The sequence below is a fragment of the Acomys minous genome, assembly GCF_964271855.1.
Source record: "Acomys minous genome assembly, chromosome: 19".
NCBI lineage: Eukaryota > Metazoa > Chordata > Mammalia > Rodentia > Muridae > Acomys > Acomys minous.
The window spans coordinates 33,316,109-33,333,146 of NC_140499.1; the positions used below are offsets into that span (position 1 = coordinate 33,316,109).

Sequence of the window (17,038 nt, forward strand, 5' to 3'; positions counted from 1 at the left end):
AGAAACGTGGACCTCTGTATTTGACAGTTATCAATGTACAAGCAGTATTTAAAGCCATGAGACTGAATGTCATTTTACAAGCAAGAGTGAGTTCAGGGAGAAAATAGTAGCTAGAGATTTGAACTCCCTGACATTTCAAAATTTAGATTGTGAGACGCTGAGCAAGGAGCTGTAAAGGGTATTGAGAACAGAGACAGTGAGGCAGACAATTGTACAGTGCGGGATGCAGGATGCTGAGGGCAGTACAGTGAAATGGGCCAGTGGGCTTTCCTTCACAGTCAATTCTATTAGTGCAAGAAAACAATAATTGCTCCAGGAAGTAGGAAACGTGCCTCGCGGTCTCGCTGCATGTCATGAAGACAAGTGGGAGCCACCTGTGCTCACTCAAAATGCACCAGCATGCCTTTAGAATGAAACTAGTCCAGACGGCTGCATGCCTTTCTTCAAGCCCCCTCTGGATTCCTGGTTACAAGACAGAGGAGGTGGTTGCCAGTGTATATTACAAAAGGATTGTGTCAGTCAAGCATCCATTACTGCAGCAAATACTTGTGACAATCAGCTTAAAAAGACAAAGGGTTGGCCTGGGCTCGGTTTTAGAGGATTCAGTGCATGGCAGATTTCCTAGATGCTTGGGCCTGCGGGACACATCATGGTAGTCACAGAGTCTCATCAATCTCATGGTGTACTACCCATGACATAGCACCTTTCACTGGCCCTGCCTATTAAAAGTCCCATAATTCCCATTGTCAGCATGAAAGGGTGATATATAACCAAAGCAAGGAATGAGGGAGAGCCCATGTGTAGATGGGAAGCAGCAATGAGGGAAAACGGGATCTGTGATGCCACAAGCAAGCGGAAACACAGAAGGCTGGAGTGTGAAATCTAGAATAAAGGAGCAGGGGTGAAATCGTGAGCCTACCAGTAATTCTGTGGATAATCAACACCAGCTCTGTGTAGGGACATGGCGGTGTGGTGGAGTTCAAGATAGTGTTTGCAGAGCAAAGCAGGTTAAGCGAAGCCAGAGTCTGAGTGTCCGTGTGTGCAAGCAGAAGATTTGGACAAACTATTTCTAAAGAGTGTAACAGTAAATCTGAGACAGAAATCTTAAAGCACACAAAAAGTATGCAAGAAATCCAACCCCCCCCAAAAAAAACTATAACTAGGGCATAGACTTAGGAAAAAATGGACAAAGTGACCTGGGAGAGATGATAAAGAACATACGTGATGAGTGACAGATGCCTGCAAGAGAGACGCAGACTTCAGACGAGCCACGGCCATCAAAAAACAATATGAAAAAAGTTAAAAAAAAAGATCCAAGAACTCCAGATCCACATAGGCTGGAGGAAAGTGCTGAGATAAACACTAAATTAAATAAAGTTGGGGTAGGAAATTACCTGACTAATAGGAAGAACCCGATGTTTAAGCACAACAGACATCTAGAAACTGACACGTGACCTGAGAATCTCTTCATGAGACACAGGAGAAACTTGTGCGGCATCATAGGAGGATAAAAATACAAAAACAAAAACAGAAACCCACTATTCAAAGTTTCAAGGGGGGGGTTGATGAAATAGCTCAGTTGTCCTCAAGATCCACAGTAAAAAAAATAAATAAAGGTATGGTGACACATACTTGTAATACCCATAGTGGGGACATGGGGAGAAGCACATCCCTGGAATTCACTGACATATCCTAATGGTAGAAAACCATGCCAATCAAAGATCTTGACTCAGAAAACAAAGAGGAAGGTAACTGAGGAATGGCATCCAAGGGTAAACTTTTGCTTCTACACATATGGATATACTGTGCATGGGTACCCACATAATGTACCAACATAAATATATACCTGAAAACAAACACCATGCATACAAATACACACACACACACACACACACACACACACACACACACACACACACACACACACACACATTTATGCACACACATGAGCACGCATGCACCACAAAGGCTAGAGGGGGAAATATCAACTCACTAACATAGGCAGGAATATCAATATAAGGTCAGATCTCTGGCTGACAGGCTGAAATTCAAGCCCAGAAAGTAAATAACTGCTGACTAATATGGGTATATCCAACAAAGCTATCTTCTTTAAACTGACAGAGAAGTTCAAGGGAAGCACACAGCCACAAAGCAGCATGCAGGAAAGACTTAAATGAACTTAATATACAGGGAATAATGAACGAGTGCCAATCACAAGAGCTCGGGCAAGAAAAATCTAGAACAAATGAAAGAAAAGAAGTAATCCATCAGCTCTAACAAGCCAAGTCTGAAACTAACAGTTAAAAAAAAAGGCAAGAACAGTAGTCTAACCACCCCCACCCCCATCAACAAGAACTGATAAGCATGTCAGTAAGAAACTTAAGTGTAAGTGCCTCCATCTACTGATAGAAAGACCCAGAATGTCTGACTGGATTAGAAAACTGTATCCCATCATATGTTGTCTCTAAGAAAAGTACCCACTGGTAAAGATATCCATAGATTGAAAGTCAAAAGATGGGTGCCAGTCTTTGAGATGGACAGAAGCAAATTCAATCCACTCTAGCTATTCTGAGGGTTGGTATTGTAGATGTAAAACCAGAATTATTCTCAATATATAGCAAAGGTAACTATGTATTAGTAAAAGGGACAGTTCATCAAGAAGATAGAACAATTATGAAAACAATAACAGACATAACATTTCAAATACATCCCCATACAACAAGAATGTGTGATTTTAGTGTCCTCTTTAGTGATTTTAGTTCTCCTCTTTCAATGGACCATCTTAAATAAAAAAATAAACTAATAATTGTCAGAGCTACATAACACTATAGACCAAATGAACTCATCAGTTATCTGTAGAATAGCACATTCAACTGAAACAAGATATAGTCTTCTCTGCAACCCACAGAAAATCTAGGGGGGCAGAAAGAGGTATCTTCCTAGACAAATATGACCTATCACCATTAAATCAAGAATACATTAATAACATAAACAGTGAGAAACATTAAAATAGTGATAAAAAAAGTTTCCCAATACAGAATGACTCTAGATCAGACAGATTCAATATTGCATTGTTGAAACATTTAAGGAAGACAACAGTGTTCCTCAAACTGTCCCATAAAAGAAAGAACATGAAGAACTTTACCAAGCTCATTCTACAAGCTGACATTACCCTGAGATAAAAAATGGAAATGGCCAAACAAAGAAAACTATAATGTAAGTTTCCTTGATGAATACAGGTATACATTTTCACAATTCTTCAAAATTTAATACACACATTGAGAAGCTCACATACCATTACCACTTAATTTCTATTCCATGAATATGAGGTTGGCCCAATATACACAAATCAACAAGTCTAATAATTCAGGACAAAAAACAGTTAATGACAGAAATCAATGATCTTTTTATCAGTGCAGAAAAGATACTCAGCAAAATTCAATGCCCCTATATGACAAAAATACTAAAGAAATTGGGAATAAAAAATACCTAAATACAATAAAGGCTATAAATGGCAAAATGTTGACCAATTATTATTCTAAACTCTTAAAACCTAAAACCTGGTATGAGAGATGGGTAATAATCTATATATTCAGTGTAGTGTTTAGATTCTTAGCTAAAGCAATAAGAGAATAAAGTAAAGTGAACTAAAAAGAAGAAAGGAGAAAGTCAGTTTCTTATTTGTAGAGGACATGACTTTATATATTGAAGGACCTAAGTGGTCTACCAGGACACTCTCAGACCCAATTAACCTTCCAATAAAGTGAGAGGATACAAGATCAACTTAGAAAATTAGTAGCTTTGCTATTACATAATGAAACCAAATAAATGGAAACTTCCATTCATAGTAAGAAAAAAAACTAGGAATAAGGCTAACTATGGATATGTAAGACAAAGAAAAGACAAAACAAGAGACTAGAATATGTGAAGAATTACCAAAGTCATGGAATGGCAGACTGAATATTGTGAAAATGGCTATGTTTTGCTAATCTACAGACTAATATAATCAACATTAAAATCCCAATTCTACTCCCCACAGAACTAGAATAAACAATTAGAAAGTTTATATGAAACCAAGAGAGACCCCAGATAGCTGAAGCAACACTTGTGTAAGTGAAATGCTGGGGCTATCTCAATACTTGATAAGAAATTGTGTCACAACCCATGGCAACTGTATAATACAGCGCAAAACATAGACAGAGCGCAAGTGATGAGCACAAAGGACACGGAAACCGAACTGTATGGTTGGATTTATTTAATTTTTGACAAATTTGTCAAAAACATACACTGGACATGCAATAGCCTTCTTAATAAATGGTTCTGAGGTCAAAGACCTTAGCGTGAGGCCTAAAGTGCTGGAAATGCTAAGGGGAAAAGCTCAAGATGCTGGCACACAGGAGGGTTTCTGACACACACTCCAACAGCACAGGGGAGAATCCTACCTCAAGAACTGGCCAATGAGATCACGAGAAATTTAAGAGCCTTCTTTTCAGCAAAAGAGACAATCATGAAAGGGGAAAAAGCACACAGAACTGGAAAAAAATCTTTACCAACTACATATCAGACAAGGGACGCATAGCTAGGATATACTGTAAAAGTTAAGCAGCAAAAATCAATAGACAAATCAATTATTCCACAAATGACCATATATAGGCAGTTCTCAAATTCAAGAAATATAAATGGTCAATAAAAACCTGAAGAGGTGTTCAACACACTTAGCTCTAGGGTAAATTGAAACTATGACTGCTTTGAGATTCAATCTCATCAAGGAAAAAAAGGATTTAAAAAATGCCTCAAAGGTGTTAAAAATAACGAACACTAATTAACTGCTGGTAGGCATGTAAAAATTATGGAGCAAGTAAGGAATTCTGTGTGGAAGTTCATAAAATGATTGGAAAGAGTTCTCCCGTATACTATTCTTGGTTATATACCAGAAGGCCTCAAGTCAACACACTACAAAAATATCTGCATACACACACTGGTTACTTTTCTATGCAAACCAGGAAATGGAAGAAGATTGAATACCCATTGATATATGAGTGAACAAAGAAAATGTGTTACATTCACACAATAAACTTGCAGCCACAAAGAACAGCAAAATAAACACATTTCTGGAACATGGAAGTAACTGGAACCATTGCTTAGTAAAATATAAATAAAATACTCAAATATTACATGGTATCTTTCAACATGTTGAACCAGATTCAAAATTATAAACTTGTGTACAAAAGAATTAATGCATAGATAAGGATAATGTTTGCCTTTCGTATTTCCCTTACCAAGTATAACTAATTTGCTTTTTTTCCCCAAAAAACATTAATTTCTGAATTAAAGGTGTGTCTTTCCTATGTTGGTGGAGTGTTTTCTGATAAAAAGTGTGTAGTTAGCCAATGTGTTTTAATGCTTGTCACTCAGTGCTAAACAGAATCACTTTGGTCACTTTTGTCATGTGCCTGGTAAATTTCCTTTTCCAAGTATTTTCTATCTTATGATTTTATTCCAAATACACAAAGCCGTTCACCTCATGGTGCCCTGGAAGCAATGAGAGTAAATGATAAAGTGGTAGGGCATATCTGTAGTGACGTAACTTCCTTCCAACTGACCCAGCACCCTAACTGCCCCAGCTGTCAACACAACCAGGAGCTGACGACCAAGCCTCTCAGACACAGGCCCTGGGACAATACTTATGATCCAAACCACAGCCTCGCTCAGAACATTTCACCCCTTTTGTGTTCTCTCTCCACCTATAATTATTTCCATTCCTGTTGGTCAGCTGTGGCCGAAGTTAAAAGGGAAACCCTGAAAATTGGGAAACCTTTGCAAACTGATAAAGCACACAGCATTAGCCCTTAAGATCTATTCCAAACTCACTAAGCCATCTATGGTTTTAGGGAAAGTATTTTCCCTCCTGCTGTTTTTATTATGAAGGGGTATGTGAGGAGTATGGGAAAGTGACAACAGTGGTTCGTATTTTTTATCAAAACACTTGATGTGTACAGAACAGGACAAGGCCAAAGAGAGGGCAGGGCGCTTTAAGTCCTTCTCAGATGGAGTTAAAAATGCAAATGTGGGGAGAGCTTTCTGTTGACCGTGGGACCTCCTTCAGCAAGATGGCAGTGCCTGTCCCTGCAGAGAGTTGCAGAGTCAAGAATTAGCTCAGAACAAACTCCTGGCAGAGTCCCGCCTTCCACCAGAGCGCTGATGTATGCTTGGCCTGACATTCACCTCCCACACTCCCTGCTAATGTGCCGTTCTCACCTCCCCCTTCCCAGCATTTCTCAGTGTGTCAGCAGCATCTCTTTTATTACTGCCAATCTCTTCCTGCAGCTACCCAGGAGGAAAGCAGGCCAGTTCTGCACATCCAGTGAGCTTGGCATTACTAAGAGAGACCAGGAGCCTCTTGCTGAATGGATTTCAGGATAATTCTGCAGAGCTGCGGGCTCCAGAACCCAGGCTGTGGGCATGCTCTCGATTGCTGAGGCAGTTTATAAAATGGCCAAAGAAGGAGCTTATAAAGCCCGTGAAAACAATCAGACCTGCACTGGCCTCTGTTGGAGGTAGATATTGAGCCTCTTAGCCTCAAGATGTTTACCCTACCCGTTATATACTGACCTCCAACCCTGAGCTTCTTCCTCATAGTACCCACGTATCTGCGTTTGTTCCTGGTTTGTTCAGTTCTGTTACTTAACAGATGTGCCTTACTACTTAATACAAATGCCTTAGGTAAGTATTCCATGAAGTTTGTAAGGCTCCCGTAAGAGCCAGTAAAAATGAACTTTTAATTCAATGCTGCCATTAAGGAAGCTGGAGAGGGGATCAGCTACGTTCTGTGTCAGTAGATTTAGCTAACCTCAGTGGATGGAAAACCGTTACAAAAATTAAAAATGGTCTCTGAACTAATATAGTTTTTTAAAAATTTCTCTCAGGCAATACAAGAATATATAAGGATTTATAAGGATTTATAAAAGTACAGGAAGTATTGTGTTGGCTTACTGTTACTGTCACACTTGCCTGACACACAAAACTTGTGAAGAAATACCTTTCCTTGGGCTTGTAAGTGGGACAAGCCAGCGGCTGCCCTCATCTGCATGGAGATGAGATGGCAGGCACATTGTGACATCACGCAAGGAGTGTGCATGTGCAACGGAGTTAGCCATTCTCCTCACACAGAGCCAAGGAAAGCATGCAAGAGGAGGGGCATGCACTCAGGAACCTGAAGCCCTTCCACTCAGCTCCAGCTCTCACGTTTCCCACCACATCCTGATAGCTCTACAGGCAGAGAACCACACCTTTAACACACAGGGCCTTGGGGATGTTACAGTAGGCATTGTGACTCGCTGCATACAGTCCCCCATGCAAGTACAGACCTTTGTCTACAAGGAACTTCAGTACCCCTGCGACACAATGTCTGAAAGAATCCTGGCATGAATCCCCATTTAGATAACTGTAGCTAACGGCTCATGTTGACTCAGTCAAGTTAACCTCTCTTTATCAAATGGCAGAAACAAAACTTTCCACAAAGCTTGCTCAGAGGTTTTTCATAAGGTAGCAATCTCATATGGTTACAAACGTGTTCTAGATGCTGTGGGGCTCCAGTATTATCTTAAAATGTGTTATGAGCTCAAGAGATGGCACAGCAGTTAGGAGCGCTTCTTGCTTTTGCAGAGAATCTGGGTTCAATTCCCAGAACCGATGTGGTGGCTCATAACCATCCAGAACTCTAATTCTAGGGGAATGTGACCCCCCCCCTTCTGGCCTCTGCAGACACCAAGGATACCTGTGCATATGTACAGGCAAGACATTCACACGCAGAAAATAAAACTCAGAAGCTAAAAGCCTAAACGTAATCATTTCTATTTCATTCCCTTATTCCTGATGCTATTATGCACAAATATGGTTGTACTAGTGTTGCCTACTGATAAAACTTAATCACCATGTCAAACAAATCCATGTGCATCCCCTCAGAGATTCCAGAAGCCAAGAAGAAATGTGTAACTAGGGTTACACACGAGACAGGGTGAGAAGAGATTACACAGCAACTTTTCTCAGCCTCCAATACCCACCTACTCCCTGAGTGAGAGTTTGAGCCTGATGCTCTTGCACGTTCAACTCTTGTGTCTGGGAGTCTTTGTCCAGTGCTTCTAATAAATGATACAAACAATACTGATGTGTAATGTGTGCACCTAGACCTTACTTGGTGCAGAAAAATAAATCCACAAAAGACAAATGGTGACAACGAAAACGGGGACACTTCATGCAATCTTAGAAAAGCGAGTCTAATTCTAATTCCCCCTCTGCTTGTGGTTCTAATATTAAAGCAGTGATGTTCACTTTGCCCATGAAGAGGGAACGGAAGCAAGGCAAGTTGGAAGGACGAGTTCAAGTCAGTGGCTGCTCATTCTGGCTGTAGTATATGGACTTTTTCTCATTCCTACTTCTGCTTCTACCAAATGTATTCAATTACATCCAATGGCTTGTCGTTGGAGTTATAATTAGGGAAGAAATTCAACCAGTAAACTCTCACAGAAATATGTTTGTAGATTTAATGATGACTTCTAGAATGTATTTCAATGTGTGTGTCTGCATACATGTTTGCCAATGTACATGAAGAGGCCTAGGGCAGCTAGAGAACACATGAGCTGGAGGTACAGGTAGTTATCAGCCAGCAGGTAGGGTCGCTTGGAATGGAACTTGTACCCTGTTAGGACTGGCAAGTTCTCTTAATCACTGAGCCATCTTTCCAGCCCCTAATCACAACGCTTTTAATAGGTTGGAGAACTTTAATAATAAATGGCCTCCCCAAAAGCTTTTCATCAGAGGCCATGTTTGAAAGACTATGCTCTGAGGACCATTTAGCATCTTTGATGAACACTTAAATTAAATTAAATAAAGTAAGTCTGAAGTGCTTTGAGTTGTGAGAGTATAGTAAATCGCAAATGGCATCAAGTGAAAGGGCGTCCACTGTGTTCTCTTAGAACACTGCACATTCACGTTCAAATCTCTACAATGATTTGATCAGTAGGCGTGCCAACCCTTTCTTTGTTGTGAGAAAGTGAAGACTCAAATAAGTCTATGATTTTCCTGACATTGAAGCCAGGAGTTACATGCAAGCCTTTCTCAGCTTCTGGGCCAAGAATCAGATGCTATTTCTCTAAGAGATCTACTAGGAAAGAGAAGCGTCTACACACTTTAAGACTCTCCCTTGCTGGAGCCTGTGTTTGCTTTTCATTTGATGTTTTTTAAAAGGAGTCAAATCCTTTACTCTTGGCCTCCTGACATATCTGGTGCATTTTGCTTTAATGTGAGCCACCTTGCGATATGCCCACAGGATGGAGCAAGGAAGCACATTCCCAAGGGATTATATGCAACCACTGGCCTTCACATGAACAAGGAGGTTACCTGCATAGGAGCAAGAACAGATAATCAGCTGAAGCTACCATATCATATCAACAGTGTTGCAAAAGGCCACACTTTTAACATGATTTCATCTAGAATAACTTAGTTCTTTCAAGATTGCCGTTCTCCAGCTGACTAAATAATCTAAGCTCTGTGTTGCAACAGCTTTCAAATTCCCTGCTGTGGAATAATAAAACCACCATTTATTTCTCAGATCTTCAAAGCACTTGCTAATATTGACTACATTGCATTATAAAACAAAAAAATAATCCAATCTGGAGAAAATTATTAGCTATTTAACTCTCGAGGCAGATTAAGAAAATATTGTACAGCACTTTTATTGATCGCTTTACACCAGAGTTTAAATAAAGCAGAATTGTTCGCTGATGTCACTACATCTCAAAGTGGAATAAATACTTGGAAGAGATGAGAAATAGCTTTTGTGTATTTTAGGTACAGGGTCTCACTCCATAGCCCAGGCTAGCTCACAATGACCCTCCTGCTTTGGCATCCCAAATACAATGATTACCTTGGTATTCCACTACAATGCCTGGCTCAAGAAATAACATCTGTGTCCCTCAGTATTTGTTTTTCTTGTGTTCTTTCGTTCTCTTGCCTGCTGTGAATTCTGATGGTAGCTGATTATGTGTTCCTGGCTCTTTGTGCTCATTTACTTTAACTGATAGCAGGCAGATTGACACTGTGTGCATACTGTTGACATCCCAGACTTGACCTAAGGCAGGGTTTCTTGAGTATAAATGGGAGAAGCTGCCATTAGGCCATGCATGAAGAATGGTCAGAGTTTTCATTATAACAATGAATCTATGCTCTAACTAAACTTCTAGATTGACTATATCTCGCTCTCCATATAAATTTAGTAATCCCTGCATAAAAGTCCTAAGTGTGGAAGGCAAATGGCTTTAGCTAAAGCCTAGTGAAGAAAGTCCTATATACATTTCAGAGTATCTGACTCTTGAAACTGAAAGAAGATGGAGGCAACATGAAATATTTTATCCGTATGAGAACAGGTCTGCATCCAGCACTCAGAGATGTGTTTACTAAGCACCCACAGCCAGTGAGAAGGGTTAGCTATTTCCAGTTACTGGTATTTTTGCTAGGACATATTTTTGAATTAACATGCTAATGCTGTAATTCCATTTCACAGTCTTTGATTTTTCTGATTTCACAATAGTTAATGTTCCTAAAGCCACAGAATTGTATTAGAGAGACCTCTGAGACTATAAACCCATCCCTATATCCTCTGGCATGGAAAGAGAGAAGCAAACAGAATTAAGTTCTTCGGTGCTCGCCCTGAGCTGGTTTCCTATTTGCAAATATGAGCAGAGAAGTCACATGGCCTTGGGGGATAAGCTGACGATGCTTACCTCAGCTTGTGGGAGATACTGGGTTATTGTATTGGACTCTATGTATCTGCAGGAAGGGCAGAGGTAATGGCATGGCATGATCATATTGGTCTCACATGTAAATGTATAGAAATGACTGAGGACTGTAAGCACCACTGGACTTTGAAAAGCTGGTGGGGTTCAGATTAGCGGTCACAGAACCACAGCCCAGGGCAACGCGGAAATCTCAAGTCAGATGTGGAGAAGCAAGCAGGCCAGAGGCCAGCCTTCCACCAGCCCACTCTTGTGTTTTCCTAGCACTTTACAGCTTCTAGTGACTATTATTCAGATGCCATGGCTACGGCAAAGAGCATATAGACAAAGGGCCACAATTAGCATTTATTGAGCAGCCAGTCTTAAAATGACATTGTAATACTTAGGACAAACATACATAGGACCAGAGCATCTTTCTACTATGTCTAGTCTGTACCCTAAGTTAGGACAATTAACAATCCAAATGTCTCCTATTCAAATTGGTGCTGTGGCTAGAGACATGCAAACTGGTTGAATAGTTGTTCTCAAGGGCCCAGAAGTTTCAAGACTGATGATTCTGGCTTTGCCAGCTGGGAAATGTCACTCAAAATGTATTGTCCTTTCATTCCCTCACCTATTAAGAGGAGATAACAGCAGGGCATAGTGGTGCACGCCTTTAATCCCAACACTCAGGGAGGCGGAGAGTAGATGAATCTCTGAGTTTGACACCAGCTTGATCTTCAAAGAGAGTTCAAGGACAGCCAAAGCTACACAGAGAAACCTTGTCTCAAAAAACAAATAACAACAACAACAACAACAAAAAAGAGGAGATAACAAGAGTGCCTACCTTCATAAGATGGAGTAAATATTTCAAAGAATTAACAGCAGCAAAATTCTTAATTTAGCTACTGGCAAAGCAGAGGCCACCATCTTAGCTAACATCATCAACACCCTCATCACTATGACTATGTCAAGGCTGGTAAGTGACTTTGTGTTACAAATGCTTCAACTGGGCCAAATCCCAGGGACTCTCTGAACCCCCTTCTCTTTTCTTCTTTTTGAGGTGAAGGACTGGATTAGGTGGTTTCATGATCTGTCCTGCCTATAGAGTCCCTGAATGGCTTGTAGTTTTAGAATCAATGTATCCTCAACTGAAATACTCCAGGATCTCACTGTGGAACTAATTAATGACAACATTCTAACAGGATTTCATGAGGTTCATTGGAACCTTCTAAAAGCAGGGTTTGCAGCATAGAGTTTAACATCTGCCACAGACAGGTACATGTGCTCTATCAACTTCAGCGCCCCCTAAGCCACATTTTCTCTACTGCTAAGTCCAAAGCAGTATCACCCTCTTCTGGGAACTTGCATATTATTTCTATATAACTTTCAGGGTGTCGTTTCAAAGTTACTGTTGTCAGGTGCCACAAGTGGGGGCCAGCAGCTCATCAGGCGCGTCCGGTGATTCTGAGGATGCTAAAGGCACAGAACCACTGTGCACAGGAACAGTGGGAAAGCCCATTCTCCCTCCAGATAAACACTTACCGGGGCAAATGTAATTGTAACTGATCTGGCCTCTAAAAGACATCTAGGGAAAATGTCAGCTGGAAACAGCTTAAAGTTAAGTAACGAATCAACTGATTAAACTGAGGCTGAGAAATCATCCTTGGCTACTGTCTCTAGGGAAGCGAGGACTATGAGGGCTACAGAAAAGTTCAGAAAAACAACATAACAGATGACACCGGTGTAATGATGCTAGCAAGAGAGCCGTCCCACTGGGAATTTACAGTTCTCACTGTATGCCACCTTCCCTCAGGTATCAAGAACCATGGGTTATCTGTACTCTCACTACAGCCAATAAATAAATAAATAAATAAATAAATAAATAAATAAATAAAAATTAACTGTTGTTCATTATTATCTAAATATTTTTTAAAACCTTGACATGCTAAACCCTGATTTATAAAGGGCTACATAAGAAGTTATGTGATTGTTTCCTACTTAACTAGGAAACCTAAACCTTTTCATTAAAAGCCACACTGAGAAAAGTCACTTGCTATGCTAAAAACCCACAAAGATTTCAATGAAGATTAAGGGTAAGACATAAAAAGCGACACTAGGCGCTACAGGAATGCGGGCGTTCTGTTTACTTTGCTGTCCTTATTTTCATTTATCTACTCATCCAGTCCTCATCTAGACCTACATTTCTAATTAACTCCGAAGTACCAATAAGCATTAAAAACTAAATACATCCACTCTGCTCCCTTAGGCCTTTTCTCATGGTGTCTATGTTAGCCAATGCTCTTATAATTTTCCAAGGTATTCAACCACCACCCCTATATTCCCCCTTTCCATGTCTCCTGCCCTCTCACAGCCTCTACCCTATAATAGAGTGCGTTTATGAGATCCACTTATTTTAACTTCATAAAGATTTTACACGATGTTTTCCTTTTATCTTTTCTATTGTGACCACCTCTATTCCTAATTCCATGGGAGATTTTTTTCCCTTTCTTTCTTCATAACTAGACCTTAAAGCTCTTAAGAATAGGGACGCGACCTCTCTTTAGGCTGCAACGCAAGGCCTAACAAGCTCAGCCAGCAGAAATTACTCTCTGGTGAGCACACCAATTCATCAGAAGTGCCCCAGCGCTCATGACTGGAGTATGCATCTTTTCCAGACGGAAAAAAAATGTGGTGTGTGACAGATTTATAAAATAACAATATATCTATAGTGCACAGCACATTTCAGAATCTTAGTAATTTACTAATAGTCAGGTTTTAATGGGTTTTATATTAGAACCTCGTCCTTGGCCTTACCTTGAAGTTACAGTTATCAGACCTAGGAGAGTATTACTGTTTTCATGCTATAATTTCCTGCAGTGGCCTCAGCATTATTGTTGATGTGTCTCAGAATATTTGGGGATGAATAAGCATTTATACATTTGTAATTGCATGGATTACCCCAATACAGAAAATTATTTCAACATTTGCAACCACTACCTAAAAACTTAACACTTTATCTGAGAAAAAGAAAAAGGCCCAGTTAAAAATATAATTATTTCCAATATCACATGACGTATGAAAACTGGCGTCCTAGTTGGTGTTGTCTATATCTAAAAGATGTGCCACCCGGTGCAATAACACAGACACGGCCAAACACTAATGCTGTTTAACGCAGCTCTCATCACACCCTTTATGGACTTTTATGGACTAAGCTTTGTACATTCATGCTGCCAAAGCCTCATTTCCACTGGGCAGCGTACCAGGAACTCTAAGGTAGCCTGAGAGTATTCTTCAAAAACTATCAAGTTCAAACCAAAAGGGACAGTTTCCCTTCATTGTCCTTCACCGAAGTGAAATTCTAAAATGCACAAATAGAAAAGGGATTCTTGGCCAGCAGCCTCATGCGAGAGACATCTTCCAGAAGCACACGGCCTGGGGAGCTTCAGAGTCTTGGCAGACCACAAGCCTTTACTACTTTCTATTAATAATCAGGGCCCAAGTGCCTGTAAGGAGCCAGGACCTACTTGTGAAATGAGGACTTAGCTCAGGAGCTGAACATTTTCCAACAAACACTCTCATAATAGCAGGTACCATCTCGAGACACCAGCTTTCTCCCGTTGGCACAAATGTCACTGTCTAAAGAGACACTGAAGAATCTACTAGAAAGTAAAACTGATGAGTTCTTTCAGTAACACATGAAAAACACATTCAATGCTGACTTTGTTCTATAGACTTCTGGGCATCTATGAGGGTCTACACGGAAGATTTGACACCTGACTTATGGCTGCCTAGCAAAGTTACAAGGAGGTATACAGTATAGCATGTTGCTAGTAAAACATGTAGGAGCTTTAGTGCTAATATTACAGATACAAATGTAAAGCCTAAAGGTGACCTAGGGTAGCAGCTTGGGTTTCCCTTGAAGCTCCTATACTGAAGGAAGCTTTGGCTCCAGGGTGTCAGTATTCAAAGGCAGAGCTTTCAGGAAGTGATTGAGGCATTCTCCACAGGGATGCAATATTTTAGTAGTGGATGCCTGGATCTTTGGGCTACAGGGAAGTGACAGAGATGCTTGCCGGTAGGGCCCAATGGAGAAAAGATATTGTGAAAGCCATGCCCTTGGAGGGTGGTCCTTCCTCTTTGCTCCTTAGCCCCTGTGAGGAGGGGAGCAGTTCTCTGTCATATCTTCTTCACCATGCTGCTCTGTCTCAACATGGGCCCTGTGATGACAAAGCTGAACAACCCGGGACTGTAACCTCTACACCATGAGAGCCTACCTTTGTCCCCCTAAGCTGGTTACTCTTCAAGGCTGAGTCATAGTGATGTAACTTTAACATGAAGAGGGCAGAACCTCAGCTTTTACCCACTAAACTCACTAAACTACTTTCTCCATCTGGGTGACTGATGCCCATTAGTGGTGGAACACTGGGATCTAACAGTAAGTGTGTCTGTAGTTATTACTATAATTTTATGCCCCAATCTCAGTTGGCTCAAGTTTCCAAGGGTCAATGTAAACTTGATAAGCCGAGGAGGAGGATTCACTTAGAGTGTTAGTTTATTATTAATGCTTGGTTCAGGGAAGAGGAAGGAGTGAATGGGGGATGGGATTTGAGAGTGAGTCATGAGACACATGGCATCTCAAACCTGGAAAAGATGCTCAGCCGGAGTTTTCAAGCTACTAACTGAGTATCTTGATAAAAAGTCCTTCCGAGAAGCAAAGGCAATACAGTAGGCACAGCACAGTTTGGCTATTTGACTCCTCGGTTGTCATCACTTTGAAACACAGAAAACTGTGTGTTGTCAAATAGGGCAGAAGTTTCTAGACTTGAAATAGACACATTTTATGTGATTCCTCTTTGAAGGGTAGGTTTTTGAAACCATGGTAGCATCTGCAATGGCTCTGCAATCAACCAATCATTAGCCTTGATACAGGGGAGTGAAGGTGTCCATGTTTAGGAAACGATCAAAGAGGCCACTCCAACACAGGTGAGGACAGTGCCGATGCAGGAGATTCAGACAGATGAAACTATTCCTTGTTTGTTGCCATCTACAGTTGCTTCATTTCTATGGTGGTAAACACACAGGGAGAAAGCGAAACACACTGCACCGTAATTACATTTATTTTCTTTTCTTAGTGATAAAGTATCGCCACACTTCTGCCATTGACAAATACATTGTAACCCTCCTACAGGAGAAGTTGACCTTCTTGCTAGCAATCATTCCTGCTTCTTTTAAGTATGAGTTTACAAGAAGCCTTGAGAGTGCGTTAACAGACAGTATCGAAATTAGATGGTGGCATTCACTTTTACAGGAAGATGCAGGAACCCACAACATGCAAGGAAGTGAAATAGATAAACAATCCAACACATTACAGTTTGAAACTCGGAATATTGAAAATGAAACGAAAAAGCAAAGTACACACACACACACACACACACACACACACACACACACACACACAGTGTTTACAAATCTAAAGAAACTTCCTATAGGCAAAATAAGCCAAAGGCAATGCTTTCACACGCACCTGCTTCTCTCCGCTTGGCTTTTTGTGGTTCAGCAATAGCTCCACAGCTCCAACCACCTCTTTTCGGATAGCATGAAGCAGCGCGTCACCTACATAGACGTTGAAACTCAGCAACAGCTCAATAAGCTCCAGGTTCTCGTTTTCAATGGCGATGAGAAGAGCAGTCCTTCCAAGGGGATCGATGCAGTTAATGTTGATTTTAAAATAAATCTCGGCTTCCTCAAGGGACTTCTTGACACTTGCATAATCCCCCTTTTCCACAGCGTTCAAGTAGGCCTTCTCTGATGGTGAGAGTTCAGATTCCGCTCTGACAATCCTCAGCGGGATGCGATCTCTGTAGGGGGCGTTGACATTTCTTTTGTAATAGAACTGAGCCATGCTTCAGGCCATGCTAGTCCATCGTCTCTGGAAGCACACGCAGAAAGCAAAGTGTGAGCATCCACATGCCTTTTAAACCAGGCATCACACATGCTATCAACTGCACAATCACTATGGACCACAATAGTGTCTCTATTGATGAGTGAAAGATGCTTTTCCATCTTTCACTTCACAGAAGTTAAATTTTCTTTTTAAAATATTTAACTGTTTGTATGTATGTATGTGTTTATCTGTGAGGGTTTATGTGCATCACACACACACGCGCGCGCACGTACTCACAGAGGTCAGAAGAGGGCATTGGCTTCTCTGGAACTGGAGTTAGAAACTGTGATAAGCTACCATGTAGGTGCTAGGAACTGAA

General features: G+C 40.8%; 1 protein-coding gene across 3 annotated transcripts in view; it reads right to left on the reverse strand.

Moving 5' to 3' along the window:
• The window catches only part of TRPC4 (transient receptor potential cation channel subfamily C member 4), a 163,488-nt gene that overhangs the window by 106,682 nt on the left and 39,768 nt on the right, over positions 1 to 17,038 (reverse strand). For all 3 annotated transcript variants that reach the window (XM_084768321.1, XM_084768323.1, XM_084768322.1), the window contains exon 2: positions 16,300 to 16,704. In XM_084768321.1, the coding sequence (XP_084624447.1) occupies positions 16,300 to 16,677 (378 nt within the window). In that variant the 5' untranslated portion in view covers positions 16,678 to 16,704. The remainder of the gene's footprint in view (positions 1 to 16,299; positions 16,705 to 17,038) is intronic.